At 58.2% G+C, this 14,883-nt stretch overlaps 2 protein-coding genes across 4 annotated transcripts; one reads left to right on the top strand and one right to left on the bottom strand.

Annotated features, from left to right (window-relative positions):
• Window positions 1-530: 530 nt before the first annotated feature.
• Trmt61a (tRNA methyltransferase 61A) lies at window positions 531-6,530 on the bottom strand. 2 transcript variants are annotated; one of them, XM_028883750.2, is made up of 4 exons: window positions 6,439-6,530; window positions 5,610-5,969; window positions 3,247-3,513; window positions 531-1,743 (listed from the first exon to the last, which is right to left on the bottom strand). In XM_028883750.2, the coding sequence occupies exons 2-4, from the start codon at window positions 5,938-5,940 to the stop codon at window positions 1,469-1,471; spliced, it is 873 nt and encodes a 290-aa protein (XP_028739583.1). In that variant the 5' UTR covers window positions 5,941-5,969; window positions 6,439-6,530; the 3' UTR covers window positions 531-1,468. The 2 variants fall into 2 exon arrangements, with proteins under 2 accessions (XP_028739583.1, XP_028739582.1); XM_028883749.2 differs by lacking the exon at window positions 6,439-6,530 and having other exon boundaries at window positions 5,610-6,427.
• A 5,350-nt stretch (window positions 6,531-11,880) lies between these two features.
• Window positions 11,881-14,883, top strand: Ckb (creatine kinase B). 2 transcript variants are annotated; one of them, XM_028883747.2, is made up of 8 exons: window positions 11,881-11,990; window positions 12,257-12,463; window positions 12,654-12,808; window positions 12,886-13,018; window positions 13,210-13,381; window positions 13,951-14,074; window positions 14,225-14,414; window positions 14,494-14,883. In XM_028883747.2, exons 2-8 carry the CDS (start codon window positions 12,271-12,273, stop codon window positions 14,670-14,672), a joined length of 1,146 nt encoding a protein of 381 aa, XP_028739580.1. In that variant the 5' UTR covers window positions 11,881-11,990; window positions 12,257-12,270; the 3' UTR covers window positions 14,673-14,883. The 2 variants fall into 2 exon arrangements, with proteins under 2 accessions (XP_028739580.1, XP_037066766.1); XM_037210871.1 differs by having other exon boundaries at window positions 11,901-11,987.

Raw genomic sequence — 14,883 nt, 5'->3', positions numbered from 1 at the left:
CAAGAAGGGATGATTTACCTAAGCATGGTGCACTCCTTCAATCCCAGCACCCAGGAGGCAGAGGCAGGCAGATTTCTGATTTTAGGGCCAGCCTGGTCTACAGAGCAAGTTCCAGGCCACCTAGAGCGACACTGAGAAACCCTGCTCAAAACAAACAAACAAATGAATAAATAAACGAGGAAGATTTGAGCAGAGCCTTAGAGATACAAAGTTCATGGCTAAGTTCAGTGCCAGGTGGAGCTCGAGTCTGAGCTGGGCTCAGAGGTGAACCGGGGTTGGCACCACCAGGAACGTTGAGTTAGTCATTCAAGGGGATGTGGGAAGGAGATTGGGACAAGAGCTCCAGAGGGAGGCCTGGTACCCTAAGCCACAGAGACCCACTACTCCCTCCACCTCCAGGAACAAGAGGCCCTTTCTGCAGTGGGTGGAGGTGGCCACACACTTGTGCCTTTATGAAGAGCCCTGGGATTCTGTTCTAGAGCTTGGAGTCCCCACAGTACCTACTCAGGATAGAGAGGAAAGGACAGAGGTCAGGGCATGCCAAGTGTGGGCCAGTGGGCCTGGACAACAACTGAAAGCCAGCCCCTCCAGCAGCCAGCACAGTAGGACAAAACATTTATTGCTCCACTAGGTACCCTCAGGGGCCAATATGACACGGGCAATTCTCCCAATGGCTGGTTCCATGCATCAGCAGCGGCTGCAAGGCAGCCCCACGCCAATATGATTCGGGCACTGAGACTCCCCAGTGTATAGACTCCACCAGGTATAGACAACAGGCCCAAGGTGACATGTGCAGCAGGTCCGCGGCCCCTTTTTGACCCTTGCTCCAACATGGGCTTGACGGGTCACCGGAGGCATAGTCCTATCCTACTGGACCCCTTCCACAGGATGATGCCTAATTCTAGATGACAGGGATTCTGGGTACAAGTGCTCACACATGGCCTGCACAGCACTCAAGGCTATAGGGTCACCACCTTGGATCTCTAGGCCAGTCTGGTCCCTTCATCAGCCCTGGAGAAGTTCGGAGGAGATAAAGGCTTTCTGGGTTAGCTGAACCATAGCTTTTGGCTGTAGACCACCAGTGGCTGGAGCCTTGGACCAGAGATGAGACAGTCCATTGTGTAGATCAGCTCAGGCTTCAGGCAATGCCCAGAGCTTCCTCCGCCCTCAGTCTGTACATTTGGTCTCCACACCCAGGAGAGCCTACAGCAGGGGAACTTCATGTTGACAAAAAGCAGCCAGATCAGAGCCTGAGATGGGCAGTGACGGGTGGAGGCTTCCCTCTCAGAGCATAGGAATGCCTGCCTCCCTCCTGAACAAGGCCAGCCTACTCACCCCCTCAACTACCCAGGAGGCCCCTGCTCCACCCTGCCATCTATTTCTAAACACCAGCCCCACAGGCAGCGGATGACCATATAAGGCAGCTTCTGGCCTCCTTGCTTGCCTGTGATACTCCCGTCCAGGCCCACTAGCCTGGAGTCTTGGTGGCAAAAGTCAGGTAGCCAGTGTGCCCTACGGTCTCCTTCATGGGTGTGCCGCTGCGGAAGGGGCCGGCATCGGAGCCCACGCTGACCTCCAGGTCACTGGCCCCCAGGTCAGGCGAGGGCAGACTGACGGTGCGTACATTGTAGACCTGCGGCAGCACCTCCAGGGTGCTGAGCTCCGTGAAGCCACGGGCTGCCAGCGCCTGGCACGTGCGCTGCACCTGCTCAATGCACGGAGAGAAGGAGCAGAAGCGTCCACCTGTGGGAGCAAGACACAGGGTCAGAGGGCAGGGCCAGTGGCACCCACAACCCACCCCGGAAGGAGCTATGCAGGGGCCATGGGACGTTGTAGAGCTGTACCCTACCTGCTGACCCACGGGGCAGGAGCCCAGGTCAGCAGCCAGGACCAAGCCCAAGATGCCCGGGTTTCCCTGGATGGCAGCAGGCATTGCCAGTCTGCCTTGTAGGAGGCAGTGGAGGGCTGGGGGTCAGGGTTGTCAGAGCGAGGTCCAAGAATAGCTCTAACAATAGGGTAGCATGGGGCGGTGTGTGGGCTGCTGCTGTCACAGGAAATTAGAGGCTGTCGTTGGCTCCTGGGGACAGGAGGAGCCTAGAGGGAGCACGGGCGGAGCTCCTCCCTGCTGCCTCCCACCGGGGCAGCCCACAGCTTCACTCGGCCTGCCCAGAGCCTGAGTGCTCTATCTGTGTCTTGGCAGGGGATCATGATCAAGTCAGGGCAGGGAAGGAGTGTGGACAAATGTCCCCGGGACCCACAGTGCTCCCTGACGTGGGACACCTGGCAGGTATGCAGTAGGAGGAGGCCTGAGGTCGGTACTGAGAACCCACTGTCACTGAAGAGCAGAGCACACCACATCCCGCACTGCCAGGAGCCACCAGACACAGGCGTTAGAAAACACCAGGCATACAAAAAAGGCACCTAAGGACCCAGAGCATCAAGAAACGGGGGAAGAGTCCAGAAGAGGGGACATGGGACAAAACCAAAACACAGGCACAAGTGCCTCTGGACTACTCTGCAAGGCTGAGTCAGGCCTGGCTTGGACCTCAAAGGGGCTGGACTAAACCAAGGAGCCTGCATCAGGGAACCTTCAGGTGTGGACCTCCAGGATTCTCTGCCCAGCTCTAGGCCACCTCAGCATCACAAGGGACAGAGGGATATGGGCCGAGCCTGAGGCAGCAGGAGGAGGGCCTGGGCTCCTGCCTGTCTGAGAGGCTCCCCGCCCTCTGTACAGAGCTGGGAGGAGAGCAGCCCTGGCTGCCAAGCCTGCTTCTTCTCCAGAAAAGGCAAAAATCCCTGGGACTCACCAGCCTCTCTGGCTCAGGGCCGACCTTCTCCAGGCCTCCCCATCGCTCCGCCCCCACAGCATCTTCCCTAAAAGGGTCCAGCTGCCTGGCTCTGCAGTGCGGGTGTGGGGAGCCTGCAGGGGATGGCTGGGGGCAGGGGACTGCCTATGACCTCCATATTGGATCCAGGCCTGGAGTGCTGTCATGCAGATCCTGCCTACACTTGGATGGAACTGCCAGGCCCCAGGGCCCCAGTAAGCTCCTCTCTTGGCTGAAGAATGGGACTCATCTTTCCCTAACCCTGGTCTCTAGCCAGCCCAAGCCGGTCCTCACTTTGGGACAGAAGGAGCCCTGGCCTGGCCATTGCTACTGTGGCCTACAGGAACCCGGGTCTCCCCGGGTTGTAGATGACCCAGAAGCTCAGCCCCCCACCAGCACCCTGACCGACACCACTACACACCTTCAACCTTGAGGGCATCCCAGGCATGGCCCACAGCTTCCCAGGGTGATGGGATGTCCAGGAAGACAGCATCAGCCACGTGGATCACACCAAAGCCACTGCGGCACACATCCTGGGTGTGCACAGTCACCCACTGGCTCACCCGATGCTCCTGGAACTCCTCCCGGGCCTTGTCTGCCCGCTGCTGGTGGAACTCCACCGTGTGGAGGTGGCCAGTGGGGGCGATGCTGCGGATGATGGCATGGGAGACAGACCCGCTGCCCGTGCCTGGCAGGACAAGAGAGGACTGAAGGGTCATCTGAGGACCCACCCATAAAGAGCTCCCTGTCTGGGAGGAAGGAGTTCAAAGAGGCCTAAGGACAGCTGACCCGAGGGTCAGAGGTAGATATCATATCATGAGCTACACGTCTGCTCTTGGCAGCGTCCGCCCCAGGTTTGGGATGTTGGGCTGTGTGGTATAGGCTCAGGTGAGGACAGGCCAGCCTGTGGGGCTGACACAGGTGAGTCTGGGCAGGGCTAATGCTGGCCTGTCCTATCCTGACCTAGCCTCTTCTAAACTACGATCAACCCATGGCTCTCGCTGACAGCTGTCCATCTTATCCATCTTAGTTTCTCCTCATCCTGCAAGCTCTTTGACTCACTCAGGTCAGTTCATCCTCCCCACACCAACCCCGCTAAATCCACCCCCCCCCCACCACCCAGGGGCCAGTCTACCTGCTCTTGCTTGAACTCACGTGATCTAAAGCCACCCTGCTCCACCATTCCCAAGATGTCAGCAGTCTGCCAAAACGCCTGCACTCTTCCTTAGAAGCAGGGCTACCCTTCTTCACCTGACTTCATATACTCCAGGACCTGGGCTAATCTGTCTCCGCTCACCCCATAACTGCCCCTTCCGCAGCTGCAAGCACCCCTGCTTGGCGACCACATCTAGCAATGTGTCCTCTTGACCTCACTGTAGTGTGTTCTACAACCTACCCCTCAAAAACCTAGATCAAAGCTGGACCCTATCCAAGACCCCCACCGCAGGGGCCAGACTGTTCAGTCACCCACCATCAAGATCCACTTTGTCACCCCACCTCCAATCACCACTGATTCTTTCTCCCACCCCTGGGCCTCATCCGCCAGGTCCCTCCCTCTTTGCTGTCTACAGACACTGGTCCTGCCCCTGTTCTTTTGACCACTGTCAATCAGATCTGCCCTTTGCACAGAGGCAAGGCTTACTTTCCCATTCAAGGGAGACTCCAGACTTCTGACAGCCCTCTGGGGGGTTCTCTTCTTGCCTCCCAAACTCATTCACTGCTCCTCTGTCCTCACTTCCTGCTCCACCATGGTCTTGCCGACGTGCACCAGCACCGTACTCCGACCTCAGGGCATTTGCACAATTTTTCTTTGGCTTTCGGTAGTACCTCATCATTTTTAACTCAAAGGTCACCTTCTCAGATCCCCGGCTTTCTGAGTTTGGGGGATTCCCACTAAGTCCTCTCGAATGAGCATCCCTGATTATAAGCTTCTCACCATCAGTAGCACCAAACGGTCACCAGGCTCACTGCCTGTCCTGGCTTTTTTGAGGGAACTTGGTACCTCATGGGAGCACAGGAGTGTGTTGACTGGAAAGGGGTGAGGGCCTGAGAGAGGACAGTGCCTACTGCAGGGCGCGTGGAGAGTTGTCAGGGCTGGCTCTGAATTCTGCTGTCCTCTGTCTCCCTCTGAAGGGAGGGAGCAATACAAAGTCTGAGAAAGCCAGCCACAGGGAAAACGGGAACCCTTGTGACTCTGAACCCGTCTCCTAGCCCACCACAAACACACCACCAAGGATCTAGGCACAACCGGTCCAAGAACCATTCTTGGCAGAGACACGTGCCTAGCCCGCAGCACTAGTGGCCACAGCACCCAGGGTGTGGCTGTGAGAGACAGCTGGCTCTCAGGCACTTCTACCCACCGCCTGGCTGTGAGTGAGTGTGGGGCCGAATTTTCACTACAGTGAGCTCTCGGGGTGACCAGCCCTCCTCCAGGAAAGGACATCGGCCTGGAGGTGAGCAGTCAGCACCTTGGCCAGCACCAAGCAAGCCTAGCCCTGACACACCAAAGCAGGCCAAAGACCTCCACAGGCACCACCGCCTCCTCCCCTTCCTCCTCCAACCCAGTTGGTCCCCACCAGGTGTCACGCTAGGTAGACGCTAAGTTTCTCTGCTCTGTCTTCACTTCCCGCAGTCACATCCTCCCCTCCAAGTGGAGTTGCTAGAATAGAAACCAAGTAATTCAGCACACATCTGCAAAGAAGGGTTGCCTGCCAACTGTTTAACTGTGGATCCGACTTCCGATTTATGTAGGTGCTCAGCTCTGAAGACACCAGAGGAGCTCACCTGATTCACAGACCACAGAACCGGGTCGCAGCTCCAGCATCATGGTGAGTAAGGCAATATCGGTGGAGTAGAGGATCTGTGTGCGGTGGGGCAAGTTCACTGTCCAGAGCTCAGGAGTGGGGTGAAGTACATACACCCAGCCGCCTCTGCTGCAGATCACCTTGGAGCCAAATGGGCGGCCAATGAGGTCAACTGAGTGCCGCAGGACGCCATGCCGGGTCTGGGTCTGTGCCCCACGCTGCACGCGCACTGCCATCATCGAGCCATGGCCCAATGACAGGATGGCTGTGTCGCCTTCTTTGATCAGCTCCTCGTATGCCACAAAGCTCATGGTGTTAACATCTGCCAAGTGTCAGGGACCTGGGGAAGTGGTGTGTGGGTGTGAAGTCAGAGAACCAGGAGGCAGGATGGGGGTCTGTAGTTTGGGTAGAGGTCTGTGAGGCCCGAGTTCTGAGCAGTATGGGTAACTGACTTGACCGGGCAACCCAACAGAGCTGCACCCTAGCTTGGCATATGGAGCCTTCTAGATCTGGGAGGACACAAGAGAGTGTGCAACGGTAGAAGCCCAAGGATCCCCGCACAGGAAGGACCAGTGCAAAGTCTTTTCTTCACTCCCCGGCTGTGAAGGCGGCGGCCTCTGAGAGGCGTGCACCAGCCGGAGAGCGAAGCCACCTCCGAGCTAGGATCCCGCGGAACCCCTTGCCCCGAGTACCTCGGGCGGGCTCCCGACGGCAGGGAGGCTGGCTACCCGCGGAACAGCACGAGACCTGCAGGCAGAGCCCGGAGCGCCGCTCCCGCCCCAGCCGCGCATCCCAGCTCAGAAACTCACCTAGCGTGCGCCGGCTCTCGGCTCCACACGTGGCTCCGCGGCAGCCGCCGCCACACTTCCGGTGCGCTTTGATGACGTTACCCCAACGCGGGGGTTGCTGGGAGCCTCTCCGCTGTCCTTTACGCGCTCCCAGAGGACGTTTCCTGGCCGGCGTCGCCGCGTCTGAGGCCTTCTGTGCATACTTGCGCGTTGCTAAGAAGTCCGAGCACTGTGCAAAATAAAAGTCCCCTCCTCGCCAGTGGTTTGTCTGCGAGCGGCCTTCTAGGGCTGCCCAGCGCGTGGGGCTTCTGCCCGCCGGGTACGCCTGACCCTAAGGCGCACTTTGACAACTGCACAACCCCAGGACCTCCCTACGATTGCTCACCACATTTCCTCTTTGCAAACAGCTCCGAAACACCCTGCCGGGACTCCAGCAGGAATCCTAGAAAGTGGAAGCGGAGGGCAGAGGCGGGGTGCCCAAAGGCTTTGTCCAGGCTAAGGATAAGGAGTAGGGTAGTCTGGAGTAGCCTGCAAAAGTGGCCCTAGGCCAGGCCCGGCCATCTCTGGCATCTTGAGAGCTGGATGAAATGGGCTCACTCGTGACCTGGGGGAGGAGCTGCTGGAGACCAGGCAGAAAGGGGAAGCTGTAGGGGTGTTTTGTCTCAGCAGAGTTGAATCAGAGCCCCCATGGACTCCTCGTGAAGGAAGGTTCTTCCCCGAGGTGGAGAGGGGAGGAGGGATGGGGTAGGGAGAGCGAAGAGCCTCCCTGCAGTCCTCAGCTAGTGGACCTGGAGGGCATGAGACTTCAGCTCTTCAGAACCAGTAGCACTGACCAAATCCAGGCTGCTTCTCCAGCCACCAGGCTACTGTAGCCTGGTAAAACAGGGGTGGTCACGCCCCACAAACATGCCCTGTCTAGAGTCTTGCTGGCTTATGGGAATCCTTTGGGGCCAGGCTAGGCCACCCTATGTGAGGTCCTTGCCTTAGAAACCCAGGTGCCTGACATTAGACCTCTTCAGGTCTCTGGCCTGTGGCTGGCCTTGATCAGGTTGCCTGTAAGGATAGGCAATGAGGCTTTCTTGGTCTCCCATGGTGTGGAGTCACAGCTTTTTAGCAGAGCCGCCCCAGCCCTGCCCTTGGCTCCACAACCCATTCTTCATTCCCTTGATGGTTCACAGCCCAATCCACACCCTAATTGCTCCTCTGGAGAGACAGACTTTCCACTTCCTCTGGGAGGTTCCTCTTCCCCAACCTCTCAGCGGCATGGAGACCAGGCCTGACTATGTTTCCACCCAGCCTGTGAGCTCAACGGGGCTTTTCCCTTGGTCCCAGCTGTCCAGTGCTGGCTTCCCTGTCCCTCCTGTGTCCCTTCTCCAGTCCACCTTCTCAGAGCTAGCCATCTGTCGTGCCTAGCCTCAGCCTGGAATCTTCAAGCAAAAACCAGCCTCCCGAGCCTGTAGCTGGTGGTGTGTGTGTGGAGGGGCTTCCCAGGGCAGTTCATACACTGGGTTCTAACAAAACTGACGCTACATGCATTTAACTAACTGTCATGTCATTGAACCCTTCCCTACAATCTTTTTTCCCCCCAGACAAGGCTTCTCTGTGTATCTTTGGTGCCTTTCCTGGAACTCACTCTGTAGCCCAGGCTGGCCTTGAACTCACAGAGATCCACCTGCCTCTGCCTCCCGAGTGCTGAGTTTAAAGGCGTGTGCCACCACCACCCGGCCTTCCCCACAATCTTATGACCACTTTACAGGTTAATTTGCCTAACATACACACAACATGGTTCAAGCAGGATTGAATTTTGTCTTTGAGACAGTTCCCTATGAAGCCTTGGCTGGCCTGGAACTCACTATGTAGTCCCTGCTGGCCTCAGGCTGGGAGAGAGATCTGCCTTCCTCTGCCTACCAAATACTGGGATTAAAGGTGTGTGTCACCATGACCCGAGGGATTGGAGTTTAAAGCCTCGCTTCACAGAACTGATAGCACACTTGAAGGGAGGACCAAGAAAAGAGGAAGCCTGGAGGTAAAGAAGCTGAAGGTGGCTGGGCAGTGGTGGCGCACGCCTTTAAATCCCAGCACTCGGGAGGCAGAGGCAGGCGGATCTCTGTGAGTTCAAGGCCAATCTGGTTTACAAAGTGAATTCTAAGATAGTACTGTTACATAGATAAACCCAGTCTCAAAACAAAACAAAAAAAGAAGCTGAAGATGTCTTTGGGGGAGGCTGCTCCACCTGCACCTCTGGCAGGGACCGGGTTGCCAAGTGTCCCCTCTGAGCCGGGCAGTGGTGGCGCTAATCCCAGCACTCAGGATGCAGAGGCAGGCGGATCTCTGTGAGTTCAAGGCCAGCTTGATCTACAAAGCGAGTTCCAGGACAGCCAGAGATGTTACACAGGAAACCCTGTCTTGAAAGCCATGAACAGGAGTTCCCTCGACTGGAGTAACCTCCTGTTTCGCTTGCCTGCAGCCCCTGCCTCTTTCCTGACTCTTACCAACTTCCCCTTGTATTCCATGTGCAAGGGGGCAGAGAGGAAGGGTGCCCCCTGGGCACAGGACTGAGGATGGCCTCTGTGAGGAACCGAGAGCCTGGCCCTGCCTGTGCCTGCTGGGCTGGACCATGCTCTGTGAATAAAAGACCGGCGTTCCTTTGAGGCCCCTTCCAGGCCCTGTGGTTAATGTATGACTTGGTGTGATTTCTAAGGAGATGGAACCATAAATCTCCTGAGTGATGTCACCCAGCTTCTCGCCCAGAAGCTGCCAAACCAGCTACTGTGATTTCCAAGGACAGCAGAGGGTCCACAGTCAGGTCTAGGCTAGATGAGCAGGCCTCACCTTGCTCCCTTGCTCTGAGGGCCTCCAGGACTTCCCAGCAACTACCCCCAAGTAGGGGTCTCACTGTGACACTGTGCTGAGGCTGTGAAGGCCCCTTCATCTCTCTAGCCTGCTGTTCCCCTCCTACAGCCATCTAGCCACTCTGCTCTGCGAATCTGCAGAGCCCCCAAAGGCAGGCACCCTGGGGCCACCGGGGGAGATCCGGGCCTCTGAGTCAGTACTTCTCTCTCTACAGCCAATCTTCCTTTGTTTCTGTCCTAGAATGGGACAGAGGCCAAAGGTCACGCCAACCTGTTGGAGCGCTGAGTGCTGGGTGCGGCTTACTGCTAGGGTGGACCGGCTGCAGCCCTGCCTTCTCTATCTCACTTTTACTAGAGTCCTGGCCTTGCAGGGAGATGGGAGGCTGAGAAACTGTAAATGCTGGAGACAAAGAGGAAGCCCTGGGGGGGGGCAGCGGTGCGGGGGGGGGGGGGGGGGGGGCTGCCCCTGGTGTGAACATCAAGCTTGCTTCCTCTCTATTTCTACAAACGGAAACTTGAGCACTTGGGGCCTGAGCAAACCAGTTTCCCTGAAAGGGGTAGGTACTGGGTTGGCAGCTGCAGATATTTCTGAGAGGGACTGGAGGAGGCATAGAATACAGGGATTACAAGCTTATGGCACACCTGCTGCCTAGCCAGTGGATTTTTTTTTTTTTTTTTTTTTGAGCCAAGAGCTTATGTAGACCAGGGTGGCTTGAACTCCTGATCTTCATGCCTCCATCTCCCATGTGCCAGAATAATAGGTGTTTATCACCACCATACCCATGCTTGTCTCCTCATTACTTTTTTTGAAGGGGGTCAGGGTCAGAGTCTCTCCATGTAATCCTGGCTGTCCCAAAACTCACTATGTAGACTTGGCTGGCCTTAACTCGCAGATGATCCATCTGCCTACACTGCCTGAGTGCTGAGATTAAAGGGGGTGGACACCACCATGCCCAGCACGTACCTTCTTGTAAGGGGCTGTTTTAATTGGCTTACAAAATAGTGACTTGACCTGGGTATGGTGGCTCAACCCTATAATATCAGAACTTGGGAGGCTGAGGCAGGAGGAGCCTGGTTTACAGACTCCTGTCTCAAGACAAAAGACATGGAAGCTTGGCCCAGGTGAATGAGGGACCAGGTGGCGTCACTCACCGAATGGGGCTTTTCATGCTCACCGAGGCTGGGGCAGGCAGGCAGGCTTTCCGCTCCACAGCCTTCTGCTGAGCTCCTGCACATCATCTCTCAAGCCTGGAATTCCTGTCGTCCCTCCCGCAGTCATTTGCTCAGGGCAGGCTGCCTCCAACAGAAAGGCAGAGATCCTACCCCTGTGCACCTCCTCCTGTGTCCCTTCATCCGGCACCTGGCATGGGCTCACCGTGAAGTGACTGGAGCGATTGATTCTGTCAAATGCACAGGGACGAGAGGTCCTCTAGCTCTTGCTTTATTAGTGCAGCAGTGAGGGGCTGTGAGAGGACATTAAGCATGAGAGCTCACTTCTATATTTGTACCAACCCCACCATCCACCATTCTGCACCCTTTTCTGCCAATAGCTAGTGTCTCCCTCCTCAGAGATGAGCATCAGATCTTATCCGAACTTGTCTTTCCCACTACACCTTTCCTGATCTATTTGCAGAGAAGGGACACTGTCCGTCCTATAGGCTGGATTCCTAGAATTCCTGGGATTGCTAGGTCATGGAGTTAGAACATTTTTATTTTAATAAATACTGCCAAATTACTTTCCAGAAAAGATGAAGAGGCTGGCAGCTGCAGGCAGGGTGCAAACGCCTGTCTTCACATTCCAATTCACAGCCGGCACTGTCTGGGGTCTGCATTTTCCCATACCTGGGTGTGTAGGGCTGGGGGAGAGACTGTTTCAGCGTGCTGGTTCTGATTAGTAAGCTTATTTTTAACTGGTGCTTTCTCCACTCCCAGTTTGTCTGCCGACTGTGGGTGAGGTGGTAGGAACCTGTCTCCCGAGGAAAGGGCCAGGGGATGGAGGTTTGAATACTCAAAATCAGCCTCTCATAGCTTAATGTCTTGAATCTTTCAGGGTCTGGGTCCAAGCGTGTTGGCTCGGCTCCTCAGAGACCGCCCAAGGTCAGAACACCCTGGATGCTTTGAGGCTGGATCTCAGCCAGACTGCGTCTCTGGTGCTGCACCAAGAACACCCAGGAGATGCCCGCGGGCACCTTGAGGAAGGTCAATGGCTCTGAGCCATTTCGTACCGCCTGGATGCAGTGGATGGACGCCGTACCTAATGTTAAAGACCTGGAAGCTCTTGACAGGGCCCCTCGCCACCTCGGTCTGCCAGACAAGGCAGGATGAAGGGAAGGCAGGAGCTTCAGTACCAGCTAGCTTTCCAGACTCAGTTTCCCGCCCCGAGGCAGTGTGTGTGGGGCAGGTCTAGGATACGTAAGGCCCTGGGGTTCTGCCTTCGGGATCCTGCGCGAACGCCACAGGGATAGCTAAGCTGTGCGGGGTCGAGACACTGGGACCGCAGGGGTGGGCGGCTAGGGGGGTGTCGAGGGCGGCTGCCCTGGACAAAGCAGCGGCACCACCCCAAAGCGCGGGCCAATGGAATGAATGGGCTATAAATAGCCGCCAATGGGAGGCTGGCGACGCGCCCCTTAAGAGCTCCGGAGCAGCCAGCCGCCGACGTTCCTCTGTGCTGCGCCAGGAGCTGCTCAGGCACTCTGCGCCCCCGCTCTGTCCTGCATCCCGGTGAGCGGGTCCAAGGGTCAGGGGTAGCCGCGCGGGGCTCCACACGGAGGGGTGCGGGATCGGGGCGTCACGCGCGGCCGCGCTGCCGGGAGCGCGCACCGCACCCGCCGGGGACTAGGGATGCGCAGGAGCCGGGCGCAGACGATACAGACCCAGCCGACCTTGGCTGCGTCCGGGGGAAGCCACGGGGGTCCCGAGCGGTCTGCAGGTCCCTGGAGGCCGGTGCGCAGAGCCCCTCTGACCCCGCGCTTCCCTGCCGCCCGCAGCCGCCGCCGCCGCCATGCCCTTCTCCAACAGCCATAATACGCAGAAGCTGCGCTTCCCGGCCGAGGATGAGTTCCCTGATCTGAGCAGCCATAACAACCATATGGCCAAGGTGCTGACCCCCGAGCTGTATGCTGAGCTCCGTGCCAAGAGCACACCAAGCGGCTTCACGTTGGACGACGTCATTCAGACTGGCGTGGACAATCCGGGTATGCACACCCCTGTAGGCGTCAGGCTTCCGTCTCCCCAGGAAAACCCCAGGGCAAGGGTCCCATTGCCCTTCCCGAAACCTTCGGTGGGCTGGGGCCCCCTCATCCCCTTCCCGCGCTCAGCCGCAGGGGCCTCAGCTGCTCGCTCCAGCCTGGCAGTGACGTCACTGTCGCCGCGCCCCTCCCCCAGGCCACCCGTTCATCATGACCGTGGGTGCGGTGGCGGGCGACGAGGAGTCCTACGAGGTGTTCAAGGAAATCTTCGACCCCATCATTGAGGACCGGCACGGCGGCTACCAGCCCAGCGATGAGCACAAGACGGACCTCAACCCAGACAACCTGCAGGTGCTGGGCGGCCCGGTCAGGACGAGATAGGGAGAGGGGTCTCAGCGCTCACTCCCGCCATCATTTTGCGTCCCCAGGGCGGCGATGATCTGGACCCCAACTACGTGCTGAGCTCTCGGGTGCGCACGGGCCGCAGCATTCGTGGCTTCTGTCTCCCCCCGCACTGCAGCCGCGGGGAGCGCCGCGCCATCGAGAAGCTGGCAGTAGAAGGTAGGGGTCCGGTCTCGGCGGGCAGATCAGCTGCGCTCTTATCTGCGCGCGCGTTTCCCCAGGAGACGGAGGGGGTCAAAAGTCCCGCCTCGCGCGCGGGGACACACTGCCTGGGGGCGCGGGGACACACTGCCTGGGGCGGGGCGGCGGGCTTGCTCGCCCACCCGGGCCTTGAACTCTGCACTCCGCAGCCCTGTCCAGCCTGGATGGAGACCTGTCAGGCAGGTATTACGCGCTCAAGAGCATGACCGAAGCGGAGCAACAGCAGCTCATCGACGACCACTTCCTCTTCGACAAGCCCGTGTCGCCCCTGCTGCTGGCCTCCGGCATGGCCCGCGACTGGCCGGATGCTCGCGGCATATGGTACGAGCCCTCCCTCCTCCCGGTCCCCGGAGGGTGGGGCCCGGCCCGAGCTCCGGGTATCGCGCAGTGTCACCCTGTCCCAGCCCTCTGCGCAGGTGACCTTGGTCCCGCAGGGGTGTGAGATCCCTGCGCTGCGGGAGGCCGCAGTCTCCAGGGATTCCAGGGCGGTGACCCGTCTCTTGGGAGCCGGCGCTTCTTGTTTTCTCTCCTCACCCCCATACCCCGCCGGGATTCTGCCAGGTGCCAGTGACGCAAAAGCCTCCGCACCGGTCCGGGCAGGGCTCCTACCCCTGCGGACTGTGAGGGCGGCGGAGGCGTGCTTCCTCGGGTGGGCTGCTCCGCCTGCCACACACCACGTGACTGGGGATTGGGGTGTGTGTGAGGTGCCTTGGTCGCCCTGCCTTCCTCCAGTGTTTCTGGGATGGGAGTCTTGGTGACAGCCCACACTCCTGCACCTCTGTGACTTGGGAAGCTTTTAGTTTGAGGTCACCCACCTATAGTGTCTCTCTGGATGTGACCTAAGAACGCATTCTGGGAGCGACTTTGGCTTGACTATACCCCTCCCCCAGGCACAATGACAATAAGACTTTCCTGGTGTGGATCAACGAGGAGGACCACCTGCGGGTCATCTCCATGCAGAAGGGGGGCAACATGAAGGAAGTGTTCACCCGATTCTGCACTGGCCTCACCCAGGTCAGGCCTGGTGCTCACACCCAGGGCCTGCTCACTCTAGGGGCTCGGTGTCTGGGAGGGGTCGGGGCAGATCCTAGCGTCCACAACTCCCGGGGTCCCTTCGGGCTTCCAGCCAGGCTTCCCCTCTGAGCTCTCTCTCTCTGCCTCCAGATTGAAACTCTCTTCAAGTCTAAGAACTATGAGTTCATGTGGAACCCTCACCTGGGCTACATCCTCACGTGCCCATCCAACCTGGGCACTGGACTGCGGGCCGGTGTGCACATCAAGCTGCCCCACCTGGGCAAGCATGAGAAGTTCTCGGAGGTGCTCAAGCGGCTGCGGCTTCAGAAGCGAGGCACAGGTGAGGGGCAGGGGCACAGGTGAGGGGCAGCGGCCCAGGTGTCCTCAGTCCCGCTGATCTGCCTGTTTCCCGTCCCCAGGCGGGGTGGACACCGCTGCTGTCGGTGGAGTTTTCGACGTCTCCAACGCCGATCGCCTGGGCTTCTCGGAGGTGGAGCTGGTGCAGATGGTGGTGGATGGAGTGAAGTTGCTCATTGAGATGGAACAGCGGCTTGAGCAGGGTCAGGCTATCGACGACCTTATGCCTGCCCAGAAGTGAAGCCTGGCCCTCACCACCACCAGCCTGCTGCTTCCTAACTTAATACCCGGGCAGTGCCCGCCATGCATCCCTGATGTTTGCCGCCTGGCGGCTGAGCCCTTAGCCTCGCTGTAGAGACTTCTGTTGCCCTGGGTAGAGTTTATTTTTTTGATGGCTAAGCTGTTGCTGACACTGAAATAAACTAGGGTTTGGCCTGCCCTATGTCTCATGA

The sequence above is a fragment of the Peromyscus leucopus genome, chromosome 14 (genome assembly GCF_004664715.2).
Source record: "Peromyscus leucopus breed LL Stock chromosome 14, UCI_PerLeu_2.1, whole genome shotgun sequence".
Taxonomy (NCBI): domain Eukaryota; kingdom Metazoa; phylum Chordata; class Mammalia; order Rodentia; family Cricetidae; genus Peromyscus; species Peromyscus leucopus.
Note: the sequence above shows the minus strand (reverse complement) of the source record. Positions and strands in the feature narration are given on the sequence as shown.

Bases quoted from the DNA above. Each gene is read 5' to 3' on its own strand.
- Trmt61a (XM_028883750.2), bottom strand. From the start codon at position 5,940: ATGAGCTTTGTGGCATACGAGGAGCTGATCAAAGAAGGCGACACAGCC. The intron at 3,514-5,609 runs GTGAGCTCCTCT...TTGTCCTGCCAG, and splicing joins TTCTGTGGTCTGTGAATCAG to GCACGGGCAGCGGGTCTGTC. The intron at 1,744-3,246 runs GTGTGTAGTGGT...TTGCTCCCACAG, and splicing joins GGATGCCCTCAAGGTTGAAG to GTGGACGCTTCTGCTCCTTC.
- Ckb (XM_028883747.2), top strand. From the start codon at position 12,271: ATGCCCTTCTCCAACAGCCATAATACGCAGAAGCTGCGCTTCCCGGCC. The intron at 13,019-13,209 runs GTAGGGGTCCGG...TGCACTCCGCAG, and splicing joins CGAGAAGCTGGCAGTAGAAG to CCCTGTCCAGCCTGGATGGA. The intron at 14,415-14,493 runs GTGAGGGGCAGG...TCCCGTCCCCAG, and splicing joins GCTTCAGAAGCGAGGCACAG to GCGGGGTGGACACCGCTGCT.